The sequence below is a fragment of the Neodiprion pinetum genome, chromosome 4 (assembly GCF_021155775.2).
Source record: "Neodiprion pinetum isolate iyNeoPine1 chromosome 4, iyNeoPine1.2, whole genome shotgun sequence".
NCBI classification, from domain to species: Eukaryota; Metazoa; Arthropoda; class Insecta; order Hymenoptera; family Diprionidae; genus Neodiprion; species Neodiprion pinetum.
Genome location: NC_060235.2, coordinates 43,379,182 through 43,394,057, shown reverse-complemented (window position 1 = coordinate 43,394,057; position 14,876 = coordinate 43,379,182). Strand labels below are relative to the sequence as shown.

General features: G+C 42.1%; 1 protein-coding gene across 9 annotated transcripts in view; it reads right to left on the bottom strand.

Annotated features, from left to right (window-relative positions):
* The window catches only part of Imp (IGF-II mRNA-binding protein), an 89,572-nt gene that overhangs the window by 48,715 nt on the left and 25,981 nt on the right, over nucleotides 1-14,876 (bottom strand). For 4 of the 9 annotated variants that reach the window (XR_011176832.1, XM_046620673.2, XM_046620675.2 and 1 more), the window contains exon 4: nucleotides 14,563-14,619. The exons of 1 other annotated variant lie outside the window; for it this stretch is intronic. Coding sequence is in view for 7 of the 8 variants with exons in the window: in XM_046620673.2 (XP_046476629.1) it covers nucleotides 14,563-14,619 (57 nt within the window). In the remaining variant the exon portion in view is untranslated. Of the gene's footprint in view, nucleotides 1-2,705; nucleotides 5,095-14,562; nucleotides 14,620-14,876 lie in introns of those variants that run through there. 4 more of the 9 variants (XM_046620677.2, XM_046620679.2, XM_046620680.2 and 1 more) reach the window with 4 other exon arrangements.

Genomic DNA, 14,876 nt, shown 5'->3' with positions numbered 1-14,876 from the left:
AGAAAAAAAAACAAGTCCAGCATTGAGCGCGGTTGTGGACAATACAAAAAAAATGACGACACTGAAAAATAGGAATGAAAATAGGAAATGAGAATCATTTTCTAATCAAAAGTCATTCTTCTACTTCAAAAAATTTCCAAACCTACTCCATTACGAAAGAATAATTTTTTATTTCCGTTCTTGTTGTTACTTTTTTTCCCTCTCAAATCGTGTATAAAAACGGATTACGATAGCTGCAGTACCCACATAGAAATTAGTTAGCCACTTGTGAACTTCTGTAGCGTGCGCTGTTGGACGGAACGTACGAGTGGCCAACTTTACTCCAAAACTAGCAGGTAACGCTGACAATGAGCCCCATATGTATACCGCATACATAAGCCGTACGGAAAGAAAAGAAAAGTCATCAAAGGAATGAGAGCTAAAAGGAAAAAAAAAAATTTACGCGGTCCTTCGGCCGGTCGGTCGGTCGTTTGTCGGTGATGTTACGTAAGGTATTGATGACTCTTGCGCCAGACAAGATTTGCGAGTCGCCAACACAGAATCGTGATATGCTGTGTTCCTTGAAATTGGCCGTATCTTTTTCTGTGTCACTGCTTACTGTGTAAAATTATACGTAATATTCGTACCTATAAACCTACGTATCTTCGAATATGCGGATGCGTTTGTACCTTGTAACGGTAATTGGCTTTGCACAAAACTTTATCTGGGTATCATAAGCATAGTTGCAGGAACTGGTAATTGTCTATTCACTTCACTCTCTGTCGTCTGTTTCTCGATCCTCCTAATTTTCGTCAAGAACGCCGATGGTTGATACGCGGTGTCGAACATTCGTTGAATAACACACCATGCGGCGATGTTACGTAAGAAGTAGGTAGGTACCAGTGGCGGGGGGAGGCTCGACTCTCGCGAGAAAGTGGTGCGCTGCATATTGGACAGAGGTTTGTTTTTTGTCGTCAAGAGGATGCTACAGTGAGTCCTTACCGACCGAGTAAGATTTTTACATTTTTTCATCAATATCAAACCAACGCAGCAATGGCGTGAAAATTCTCCAGTTGGCGCAATTCTACTTGCAAAGCTGAACAAAAATATCAAAAAACTCTTTGGATCCATACGAGAATAAGGCCTAAGACTAATTGTAAGAATATTCGTACATCAAGTGGTAATTCGATTACAGGTAGTAGTAAAAATGAGCTGCGAGTGTGGAGACTTATACGACGGGGAAGGCCGGCAAAAATCATGCGTGATTGAAAATGACAAAGGTGCGAAATTAGTGGTACGGAGATCGTCAGAGCCAATTAAGAAATCCAACAGTATCAAGCAATATTAACAATTATTGCAAACTATTCTTTCCATGTAGGCGTTAATTCTATTCACAAAGATCCAACGAAAAAAGAGGATCATAAATGTATCGAGAATAATCGATATACCTGTTTGGAAATTTTCGTAAAATTCAACGCTTTGTACACAGAGACACGTCATACACTTGAAGCAACAGGGTGGGGTTATTTCTAAGCTTCGGCTTCAATTTCTAATCTCGCATTAAGAGCCAACCCGTTTTTTTTTTCTTTTATTTTGCAATCATATACAGCGGACTGCGTGTACAAGTAATTTCCGCGCAGGATAAATTCTCCGCAATCAACAGGTATTTATCTAATTCTTAATCGGAAAAATCATGCGTTCGATAAAAATTTTTGGCTTGAAATGACATCCGACAATTTAAAATTCGCAACACCGAAATCAGAATTCCATTTTGCGATATTCGTTGGGCGGATTAGAACGTGGCGCAGAATCAAGATGGCCGCTGTCGGACACACTTGTAATTTTCTTTCGGGTGCATGCCGCTTTTCGAAACCCGGTGGATATCGAATGTTATTTTAGGTCGAAGCAAATGACAGCTTGAGTAGCTGAAGTTTAATATCACCATTAACTCAACGCTCATAAGCGAGAATCCAGTCAAGAAAACTCACTTATGCGTGTGTACATGCATGTATCGCAAAAATAAACGGATTTTCCTCGCACTTGAAATTTTACTTTGTGTTGAATCCCAAAATCCCTGATTATAATTGCCGTCTATATAGAGATCGCTGTTAATATGGTAACTATCACTGCAATCATTATGATTTACTTTTTAATTCTTCAGCTCCGAATATTGCAATCTTTATGAAAAATAATCGTGATCCGTTAGGGCTTTGTTACAAGTGGTTGTAATTTTAAGGTGGCACCATCACGATCAAGGGGAAAATTCTGCGGGTGCGACGGTATAGGGCCAATGCGTTTTGCAAACTTTGGTCAAGTTTTGAACATAAACAAAAAATGATTCTTGGAAAACTCCTTTATAAACTGTCCGGGGACCTCGAAGCTTGCACTCCGTCAATTTTCATGAATATGTAATAATGTACAAACCCAACTTTATAACTTCGAAACGAAATTCAACAACTTTTTTTGGAAGTTTCGCACACACAGACATGAATATACATTTTTCAATACACATAGACTCCTATTTACTTTATCCTGCTTTTTGTCGAGCTCGTGTTAGCATTAAGTCAAAATTATAGGTATATAATCTGGAATATCGCGGACCTGATTGAGTCGGTGTAATATGGGCGGGAATTTTTTTCTGTCTGTTTTGTTTTTTTTTTGTTTATTTATTTTTTTTTTTTTTTGTAGGGGGAGGGGTATTTAGTGTTGGTACGATTTTAGTTTACCTTTGGCCATCGCCGTTGCGATCCTCGATATCCAATCGTTCCATATCCTTTTGAAGCATTCCAGAGTCGCCAAATTTATCCATGGACATAGCTCTTTTACTAATATAAGTTTACACGAAACAATATGTACAGTAATAGTAACCTTTCGATGTATAAATTTATATATATATATACATATAATGTATACACAATGTATATATATATTTGTTATATATATATACGCATATATTTATGTATATGTGTATATATATAATTTATATCTTACGTTCAATTGATTCAAGTTTTCGTTAGCTGTCGCTAACTTTGAGGTAGAATATGCACTGGCACTCACTGGATTTATTAGCAACGAACTGAAAACAAAAACACAACACAGATTTTTTTCCGTAGATAATTACAGGTACCTGAAGTAAAGTATATGTATTTTAACGTTTAACTTGGAATTAATCAGTAAATTCACGAACCAAGTCGTTTTGTATCAATATGAGTGACGTTATTACGGTTTTTTTTCTTTCTAATTATTATGCGATGTATAAAGTAAACGAGCAGTGTTAGGAGTTTTGGAGCCAAGACACTATATACTGCCTCTATTTTTCGGTATTTATATTATTCTTGATTTTCACTTCATTATGTAAAATTTCTTTCATCACTCGATCTTATCCTTTGATCTGCTATTTACTTTTATTCACCGTTTTCCCGTACTCCTTGGATTCTTTATTTCAATCTTCCTACAGTATAATATAATAATAATATTCACCCTGTGCAGTACAGTCTTTTGTTTAAAATCAAATAATACGAGGTCACAAAATCACAGGAGGAAGGAGGTAGTTACCGGTAGTTTTTGAAATCATATGTACACGCGTGTATACACATATGCACAGGCGAATGCGTGTTCCGTTAAAATTGGAATTTCGAGGGAAAGAGCAGTTGGAACACGTGACACTTTTGCGTTGCGGTGGAATCTTTGGAGACGACGACCAACAGAGTTACGTCTGCTTACGATTAGGAGGGAAACACAGAATTGGCGCTGCGACACACACGCGGTGCGTGCGAAGCTAACGTATGTGATTAACCAAGTCCTGCGTCTTGTCGGAGGAACGTGATGGAGAGGGAAGCACAGGTACACCGTTGTACAGGTACCAGCTTCAAGTATCTCTCTTTGAAATCCTTTTCACCTCACCCCTTCCTCGCTCTTTTCACCTTTCTCTCGCTCTCGCGCGTTCCTTTATTCTTCCTTCTCCGTCTCTTCCTCTCTCTCTCTCTCTCTCTTTCTGTCTGTTTCTCCCTTTATCCCTTTCTCCCCCTTATCTATCTTGCACTCTCGTACCCTCCCTTCGTTTCCCTTTCACTTCGGTAATCACGTCATACGTCCACCTTAACACAGTACTCGCGTTGGTGGCCGCGCGAGTTTCTTGTTGGAAATATTCTCGAATGATATTCGATCGAGCCTCGTCGATGTAGCCTCGTCGTAGTTTGTCAATCGGCTCTATACCTAATATTGCTGACCGTGCGGCGCGGAGCATACAGCGAGCTAAACGCGGCCCGTAGTACAACTGGTAGCGGCGACCGAGCCAAAATGGTGGATTGCCAGCGATATCGCGGGAAAGCGTACTGGTTTAACGACGATAATTTCTTCACTGGGTTCCCTCGCGATCCAGCGATCCGGCGATACACGATCGTATTATCCAAGCACCAAATTACAAATCCAAAACACCTTCGGCCAGCCTCTCTCTGAATGCGAGTGCGTGCGTGCGTGCGTGCGCGCCTCTTTGTGTGTTTGTGTGTATATGTATGCGTACGCCCGTGCGTATACGTGTAGCGTGTGAGCGGGCGCGCGCACGCGTGTGTTTCTCTTGCGTGTGTGTGTATATGCGCGTGTGTGCGCGTGTGTGCGCGTATGTGCGAGCGCGTGCGACTGTGTGCAAGGGTGGCGTTCTCACTCGCGCGCGCGTACCGTGTCGATTCTCGTTTTGATTTGCGTCCGAAAATATTTATCACGACTCTGTGGGTACCTCTTGTGCTTTCTTTTTCCTTGAATTATATTCTTTCCTATCCTGTTCAGCTTTTTCTTCGTCTCTTACTGCTGCTGCCGCTGCCGCTGCTGCTGCCGCTGCCGCTGCCGCTGCCGCTGCTGCTGCTGCTTCTACTTCTGTTACTTCTACTTCTTTTTCTTCTACTTCTTCTTCTTCTTTCTTCTTTTACCTTGATTTTTCTTTCGTCTTGTTTCCTTTTTTTCTTCGGAATGGAAGGAAATCGAGTTGAATTTTGAATCCGAATGATTTTTGCGGTAAAACGATTTCGTGGCGCAACACCGTGTGACAACGACAGCGTGTGCCTCCTCTCTCGCAGTGTAGTACTAGGGTATCTAGCGACAAGCGCGGCACACTGATATTATTTTTATAATCGTGTGCGGCAAGCGAACGGGGCGCCGTAGGCCGCGCCCAGCTACCCCCACTTTTCACTTTTCTCATCCCCCCCCGTTTTTCCCCTCAGTCACTTCCCCCACTCGAGGAGGGAGTCGACCGCCCCGACCGACGTCCTCCCCTGCCCGTCGCGCTCGATTTCCCCCAGCTCCCTGTGGCGCTGCCGTGGTCTGTCTTCTCTGAGGGGCAGCCAAGCGACCTGCTACCTCCCCCCTACGGCGCCGAACCGATTAGAAAATGCTCACGTCATCAGAGAGAGAAGCTGTGGTGCCGCCTAGCGGATGCCGGCAAGCATCGAACATTGCCCCTTCCACCCGAGTGCCAGGGTGAGTACGCGCAGGTTCTCCCTCGCTCGACGCCGATGCTGCTGGGTGACGCGCGCTTGAGCTACCGGAGCGCCATCGACGACGAATCCGCAACTAGCGCCGCGTCATACGACGTGACACGCGCGGCGCTGATCTTGCCGCCAAAACTGCCCGGGCGCCTGAATAAAGATGGAGGAATGAGAGGCAGGTATGGGGGGGGGGGGGGGGGGGAAGAGGAGAAAAGCGCTCATCCTTCGTCCTAGAACCGTAAGTTCCCTGAGGTGGAATTGAGGTGTACGTGTTGTTATTCGGTGTCCTTTTTCTCTACATATGCGTTACTGAAATAAATAGCTAATCGTCAAGATGTTGATTAGGATTGCGGGACGAGGGGTGGAGATCGACGTGAGTGAGGTTGGGGGGGGGGGGGGGGGGGCATCGAACGCGAGTCACGGCGCGCACGGCGATGCGATGCTGAGGTACGTTTGCACGCGGCGTCGCGTGTGACTACGTTTTCAAGTTCTTAGTCATCAAATGCAGCGATACTAGGCAAACCTTTTCTCACCATATTGCTAAACGACTCATTCTGTGTTGGGAGGCAGTACATCGCGTGTGTATACGTGTAGATCTCGACGCTGAAGCCTTGTAGAACCGTGCCGACGCCTTTTCCCGTTCCTCCAATTTTCCAATAAGCGCATAACTAAGCGATGTACCTCTGAGATAATGTGCTTCTACAAAGAACGTAATACGCAGCTCACAATTAGCCATGGCCCAGTAATCGGGGATCGCCCGCGTTGGCCCAAATATTTCATGACTGACGACTCTTCCAAGGCTCATCGTATTCTAGAACTATGCCGGTGTTTGTACTAGAGAAAGTGCAAAGTTCAAATATTTAGGTGAATTCAAAAATTAACGACGGAGCCAAGAATTGAACCTGGTATCTAAAGATGCTTTGCCGGAGACTTACACCACTAGACCACCTAGCCGTCCTGACTAGAATGTCATTAATTTCTCTCATCACCTGTATTCGAATTTGTTTTGGTTTCGTATACCGTTCTAATGGGCTAAGTAAAGTAGTGTACTGAGTTACACTCGTAAACAAGTCACATATACAAGTCTCTTATGGACCTCTTTCGACGAAATCTGCAACTTAAACTTATATATGTTGTACAGGCCACCACATTCATGAATACGAACTGAGTATAACTACACTCAAATTTCGCAAGGTGTTTGTTGCAAGGATGATTTGTTACAGCAAAGCCATTGATGTGCATGCTTGGACTTTAGATAATATTCATTATGTCTTCCGCTTCCATTTACAGCAGAGGCCTAAGGCAAATGTGAACGATGGAGGGGGACGCTATAGATCCCTCGACTAGAAATCGAAAGTTTTCAACCGCAGTTGAACGACTTACGGTCCAGACCGGGTATACTTGGTAGTTGATACGTGCAATGGTGAGAGAGGCTTCTTGTTCCTTCGATCTCATACAAGGCGCATCTGGAACAATTCAAGCCAAACCGTTGACCTGTATCGCGTTTGAACGGTTTCAATCAATCTTGATATTGACAATATTATTTCAGTACGATTATCGAGATCGGGATTTCGACTGGGAACGAGTAAAAAAAAAAAAAATGATTTTCTTGTACTATCGCATAATCTGAGCATTGTTCTCGTTTACGAATACCATGTTGTAACGGTTCAATGGCTTGATTTTCTATAATCAGTTATGAAATAAATGACCCCGCCGCCGTGGACTGCAAAGATAGATGATGAGAGATTGTGGTCAACCACGGTAAGTACTTAATTGGCGCCTCGTTCAAATACAACGTACAAGAATAACGTTGTGGTTAACATTCGTCCGGTCTGTTCAACAATAAATACTTCATCAGGAAAGATGGGAAACTTTATTAATCATATTTTATGTTGCGGGCTCATTCTGTAACATATCGTCATACTCTTTTCGTTATAATGGGTGAGTCTAAGGCGTCGGAGCAATATCATTTGCACGTATTATTACATTGACAAGAAGCTTTGAAATTTTTGTCACAAATCACATTGCAGACGCCGTATCCGGTGCGCACCTACAACCCATAATGAATTGAAGTCAAGGAATTTTTTACCGGAGCAAAAATTGACACCATGATTACGTATTTCGTCATTATTTACATTTTATACCTGACAAATGAATTTTACTTTGATTGCGTGATTTCTCATGATTTCTAAGATTTCATATGATTTCTTAAGATCACAAAGAGATTCCTATAATCCTGAATGATTTCTCATTACTAGTAATGATTACCTTAATGATTACCTTAATGTTTACTAATGTAGAATTTTATTTGAATATTACCGATTCCGGTGTGGATTTGGAGATAAGGAAATGATTTCAAATGGTATTGACGCCTCAATCGCTTCAGTGAAATACTCCTTGACTGAACTAAGAAATCACTACAGGGTAGTACTGTAACTAAGGTACATAGATCAAGTTTTTCGTTCATTTTTTCCCAAAGCTTAAACAAAGCTGATGTCGATAATGCCAGTTTGATAATCGCTTTCGCTCGGAAGAATCCTGCAAAGTGGTGCGGTATTGTTATTGAGATACATAATTAATTCTGAGCTCGTATAGTACGGGAGTTTGTTGAAAACGGGCTCCATGAGACATCAAATCTTGAATCGACGTTATAGCTCGAGCAACTAAGCAAGTAGCAAATGTCATGCTTGAGATACTCTACCGAAAAGGTGAACAATAGGGCCCCTGGTTATGATGTAGAATGTCCAAAGGGACCGGACTCAAAGTACTATAATTGCCCAATTCTCTGCAGTAACTGACAAAATTTGACGAAGGCCAAATTCAAAGTGCAAGTCTTTTTCTGAGGATTCTTCATCAATCGTATCGTATTTTTATAGCTTCGTGACAACCAATTGATGATACAGATAAAAATCCACGCGGAAGCTTCGCAGAGCGAACACGTGTTTTGATCCCTATAGGAAGCATATACCTATATGCCGTGAAAATCTCTTCAGTCAGGCTTTAGGAGCTACTCGAGGTGATTTTTTAGTTCCTGCAAAAGCTCGATTCAAGATACCCTTCCTCAGTATGCATATATACTTCAGTATTCTGGCCAGCGGTTTTCCCTCGATTGTTGGCAAGCATTGCTGAAGGTATATACAGCGTTTGCGTGCATACGATTCCATGCGTGTATAAACGGAAAAACATTAGTCTTCTCGATCAGCTGCACATTCGATTTTTCAGCTCGACCATAAAAGCTGTAGTCGTTTGTGCAAAGCAAGCTTGATGGTGTTCTGTGTTCGAGAATTTTCCTCGAAAACTGACATCTGCTTGCGCTGTTCCAACACACAATGCCCACGCCTACTACCCACCGCTTTTTGACAATATTTTACCAAGGAAAAGAAAGAGGACAGCAGGTACTCCGCATACTCTGGATATACAATGGTGTCATCAATATCTATGACTCAGAAAAGGGAAAGAGAACAAAGCTTCGATGCATGCCCGAATCGTATGGTTGAGGGAGTGGTATACATCTATTATAAATGCCATCCAATCAAAGGCGTATTCTATCGTTTTAAGAACAGGGTGAGTGGCAACAGAATCTTTCGAGTGATAAGTAAGAAAAAGTGAATCGAGAAAAAGGGAAAGAAATGCGTTACTTATACTTCACGGGAAACGGATTACGCTTGTCCAGTTATGCAAAGCTGGTCACGATTTTCAACCTCTGTTCCAGGTAGGTATGAAGGTGCGATACCTAGTCGTGAGGAACCAGGAAGCTCAGAGCTGAACGAAGGGTATATAACGATGCCTGCAGCTGAATTGAGCCCACGGAAATGCCTAGATGCGGAGCACATTTCACGTATACATGCATGCATACGCCTGAACCGTAAAATCATAGACTCTTTGTAAACCCTCGTCGTATACCTGGCTGACCTGAACTTGCCTCGCCTAACCCGGTTTGTACAAGCTTTATACAAGGTGATCAGACATTAGCATCGCCTAGCTCGGTAAATTGTTTCCACCGAAAGAAGTGGTGAAGTACGGAAACACTTGGTTTAATCTTCTTAATTTGGAGAGTTTTCAAGTTCAAGTGAGGCTTTGCAAGAATGATCGTCGAGTCCGCTTAAAGTGGTTCAGAGAACTTATTTTCAGAATTTCACTTCGGATTGATTGTTGCAAACTGACGGTAAAAACAATGTGTGTGTTTATTTATTTGCATCAACAACATGTACATGCTTGTGGTAATTTTTTTGCAAGAATATAATTCTTATAATTTTTTTCTATACACGTAGCTGTAAGGAAAATTGACCGAACTTTCGGTTTGCTATTTTTCAAACGCTCTCTAAATATTTCCGTACCCTATAAAAGTGAACGGGTATCTGAACCCAATGGGAAAATTTTCATCTACCTGGCCAACAAAGAGTCCTAGGATCAACCGAGACAAAATCGTCCCAAAAGAACCGGGTGTCTGCCAAGTAGTGTACCCGGGATGTTGTATTTTCTAAGATATTGTCCTACCTGAATCGCATTCCCACCACTTTGCATCTGCAAAACCTTCATGTCCTGCAAATTGTAAGCAATCGTGAAATTTTCTTGAGGACTGTAAGAAATTAACATGTCCACTAGCCGTGGAGATTGCGTATCTACCATTTTGACACCCGTAGCGTGCACGCAAGTACAAATTGGGCAAGTAAGAGGTCGGAGAACTAAATTTTGTACTCTCATTGCGAATTGTAATTCAAGTCTTTTTGTTAACAATACTTTGTATTTGTCACTTGCAGTTCGGAACTACCTCATGGTCATTTGAAAGTTTTGTAAATGCTTTACGAACATCGAAAATCGCAGGTAATTTTTGGGGTTCGATAAGATCGGGAAGTACTTCTACAGTCCAGGCTTAATACGGTATTACGCACTACTGATTGAATTCATGTTTCTCAAGGTGCAAGTAAGATGGAAATCAGATTCAAGAATCAGTTTTCCGTGATACATGTTACTGCTTACAGAAAATGCGAGTAGACACAATTTTTTATATCCTAAAGAAATTAGTAGGGCTATTGAATGAATTTTTCGTGATGTCGAAGGAAGGTGATAATCTTGGTTGAACTCTGAATGCATAATTCCTTCAATGTCATGTGCAAGTTGTATATACACGGCACACAACTCAAGTATTGACACTAAATTAGAGATTTGTAAAAATCGTAATTGTTGCGGCCACACCAAGACTATTACGTAGAGGTGTCAGGGGCTTCAAATGTACTTCGGTTTGGAGGAATCCAATGCGGTTGGTTATCTTGATTTTTCACCGTGAAATGTTTAAACCTACCTTATTATATAATACGCTGAACCCCCATCTCTTTGGCATAGGGATTAAAATACAGGTATTTGCCAAGGCGTATGGGTGTCAGTTATGCATGGTTGCCGGAAAGAGTTCGTTGTAACCTAGTTTGGCCGTTGGTTTAAACTAAAGTAGACAAGGAATGGAGCGGACGAACAAACGGGACGTCGAAGAGAGAATACGGAAGCCGCTCAAGTTTCAATGGATTCACAGACACACCGTGAACGCGGCCCTGGGATGGGGTCGAAGGGATGCCGAGGGCTGATGGGAGAGAGAACAGAGGATAAGGGGAGAAGAGGTGGGAAGCTTTCAACGGGAGCTTAGAATGTGGACACGTGTAAATAGCACCCATACGACCCCACACGCACGTATGCGTACGCGCGTTTGTACTTGAGAAGACGGGCCAAGGCCATGCTGGGGCAAGAACGAAGTACACGGTAGGCTCATACGAACGCAGGACCTACACGGATCCGCGCTCGTCCAGTTCCGTCGTATACCTATCCGATTATATATAGCGGATTAAAAATATGGCGCAAATATACAATGTCGCAGCAGCCTGCAATATTCGATGACAATTGCTGAAGCAGGTCAGTGGAGTGTAACAGGGTTGACCCTTGGTGTCGCGGTCATAGTGTGAATGCTGCTTGCACCTAGTTAACTTGAATGCTACCCGATTTCCGGGATGACCAGGATCGGAATACTCAGCTGCTACCCATTACATGGATACACGAAACAGCATCGCCGAAACCCTGAAGCGTGATAAGTGATTATCGATGATATAGTCAATAACGTAGTTGAATCAAGAGGCTCGTGGTCATCTTGAGGAAGAGTGCCCCTTGTCAAGTGAAAGCTAGATTAGAAAACTCGCAGTTTTCTGCAATCAAATGAATTAACGAAAGGCCTGTCTGATCTTAATATTCCATATTATTCAGATGCATTGCCATAGTCTTCTTGTCAGTAACAATACTAGAGCACATTGTCGATTTGAAACGCAATATAAGCTTGCCGTGGTAATAGATCAGCCTGGATGTAATTGAAACCTGATTTACCGTCAGATAATCGAGCAATGATTGCAGTAAATACAAACGATTGGTAGAGTCGGACGGTATTTGAATTGATATTCTACTTCCAGAAGTTTGGAAACTCGACGTGGCCGTCTTGTCGAAAGAATTGTTTCAGTGGGCAGGGTATTTATGTCTAGGTCGGTAGGATTACGATTCATCGGGTTGTGGATCGTAATTACACACCCTACCGAAGGAAATTTTTTCTACCCATCTTCGAAGTGATCTGTCACATCCACGAAGAGAAAAGTCGAGAGAAGTTTGGTTAACACAAATAAAGTGTGTTCCAATTGAATAAATTTTGATCCAACTGAAATTGTGTTTATTTGATTGAAACACATTTGATTGGAATTAATCAATCTTTTCCCTGAGTGCAGCCCTACAAGACTTCGAGATCTTAGAAGTGTTAACTTTATGCCGATAATATAATCCGATTGGATTTTCCTCTTACAAATAAATTCATTTAGCTCTAATGAAGGTTTCTGTCTATCATTACGGTATATCTTTCATTACTTTTCCAAATTTTTTTTAAATATATCGTTTGGAAGTCATTGAAGATATTTACATCCCTTTGGATCCCCTTAGAATTTGCAGACGCTTTGTTAGCACATTTGGGTTTGGATTTTTCAAACTTCAGCTCCATTCGCCGCTGCACGAGGGAAGATTTAAAATTTTTATACACGAGTACGAGAAAGCTTAATGCACATGGCAGTACGTGTCAGCTATCTCAAACATCGTTGGAACTTTTCGTAACGAAAAGAAATCCAGGAAAGCTAGAAGAACGGTCGCGCGACTTCACACTCGGCCGAGGAGATAATTGATTAATTGCTCAACAAAGTAAGCTGAACAGACAAGGCGGCTACCGGTTAAGGGTTGAGTGAAGACATAGCCGTGAACAAAGGCCGATTATGAAATGGAGTTCGGTGGGAGGCCGTAGAGGTGAAAACTGTGAATAATGCGTTACTTCAATTGCATCAGCCACAACATTTGGCCCGCACAGTTTGAAAATTAGGGTGCGGCACGAAAAAATAATTTGCAGATTTCCATCGCCGCACCCGTTGAAATGTTTGTTTTGGTTAAAAGAAAGATTCTCCCCGAAGATGAGCGTTATACGTTACGTCTGAGATGGCGCTCATCAACTTCTTCTAAAAAAGTGAAAAATCGAATGAGCGCTCTCTGAAACGCAACGTACAACGCTCATCTTTCGAGAGAATCTTTCTTTCAACCGAAACAGACTTTTCAGAGGGTGCCACGATGGAAACTTGCCAATTATTTTTTCGCGCAACACCCTAATGAACATGTATATTTTCATATATGTATCAACATACAGCATAAACTCATTATTGTCAACTCACCTTGGTGGACAGGGTCTCTCCGCTCCCGTAACCATTGGCAACGTGTCGTATACGATTCATTTTCAGACTTGGATACGACGAAGCTCTCTCGTTGCTTTAAACTCCAGACCCAAGAAGTTGATAACAACAAGTTTCTGCTGTATAATCGTGTATGTCTTCATGTATAATATATTTATGCATGCAGACATGTAGCATATACCGAAGCCGATCATAATACACTCGGAGAAAGGATTTTTTTAATTTACCAAATTAGTTGAAGGGAACGTTTTTTGGAATCAAAGAAATGTCGTTTGATTCAACTAAACAGTGACCAGAACAACAATTTGATTGAGGTAACATTTATTCGAATCAGGAACATATTTCTTTCGCCGTATTTGATCTCTATATTTAGTACATTTTACAAATTTATTTTTGTGCGCGGATTACTAATAGGTATGGCAATAATATGCTCCTATACGAAGTGACGAATAGAAGGTAAAAAGGAAGGGAAAGTGAAAAGAAAACAAGAATGCTAACGATTAACGTTTACAACGGTTCTGAATATTAGAACACAGCAAGAAGAGACCATTAAGAACAACGAGAGAACGTGCGTAGAGAATGACGAGTGGCGCAAAAGGGTTCGCCCAATCAATATAGTGGCCAAACGTTCTAGATCTCGCTGGATTTCGCACTCCAAGTTTTTCGCTGGGAAAATACCCCACGTGCGGTAATCATACAAGGATTGCTATAGTGCGGTGAGAGTAAAAGCGTAAGGCGCTACGCGGAAAGCTGCAGATTCGTTGGAAACAGAAATCATCTTGCCATGCGGTGAAGCACAAAAAGCTATAGGTATTCAGGTCGGTAGAATAATTAATGAGCGGAAACCTGGATAGACTATACATCGGGTACCACCAGTTGCGGAGGAGGTGAATGCTATGGCGCCGGGGGTTCGCCTAGCTTTGGAAACTAGAGGAACTCACGGACGTGGCCTTGACCTTTTCACTTGGACGGAACTTCTACTTGCAAGATTTCGCGCGACGAAGCGTTTAGCTTTCTATTCCCAAAGAGTCGACGGCAATTACCGGACTCCCACCAGTCCAGTCACGATGATTACCTTTACTAGCGTCGAGACCGGGCGTTTAAGGTAGGACGCAAACGTATTATTAACGTAAGCCGATAATTCAACACCCATGACTTGCACCGGCTATGGTGAATCCGTTCACACTAGGAATGAGAATTTTTAACTCTCCGGCGATGTTTGTCAATGGCATTACAGTCTGAGCACTTGTCGATACTTAAAGTTTCCAAATCTGTAGACTTCACTTATCTTTATGCAATACAGTATATACCTAATTCGATACTAAGGGAATGAAGCAGTAGTGCGTCGGACTCACCTCCATCCATTTCCGACCTGGTCGACAGGAGATTCTGGCAACGCGGTTCCGCTACCTCTGTAAGCAGGAATATACAATATGTAGGATATGTGAGGATATGGGATTTTATCTATGGGAGTTACAAAGCCACGTCTTTATGCTACGTTGCTCATACCTTTCGAATCTTCCAACCCGATTAGTTCTGCGTGATAATAACGGCCCTTGAAATTCAATTGTGGTCCGAAAATCGGCAGGTGAAAAGAAAAAAGTAGGTATAATAAAATTTAGGTTGTGGTTATGCTAATTCATAACTACATTTACAAATTCAAGCAATT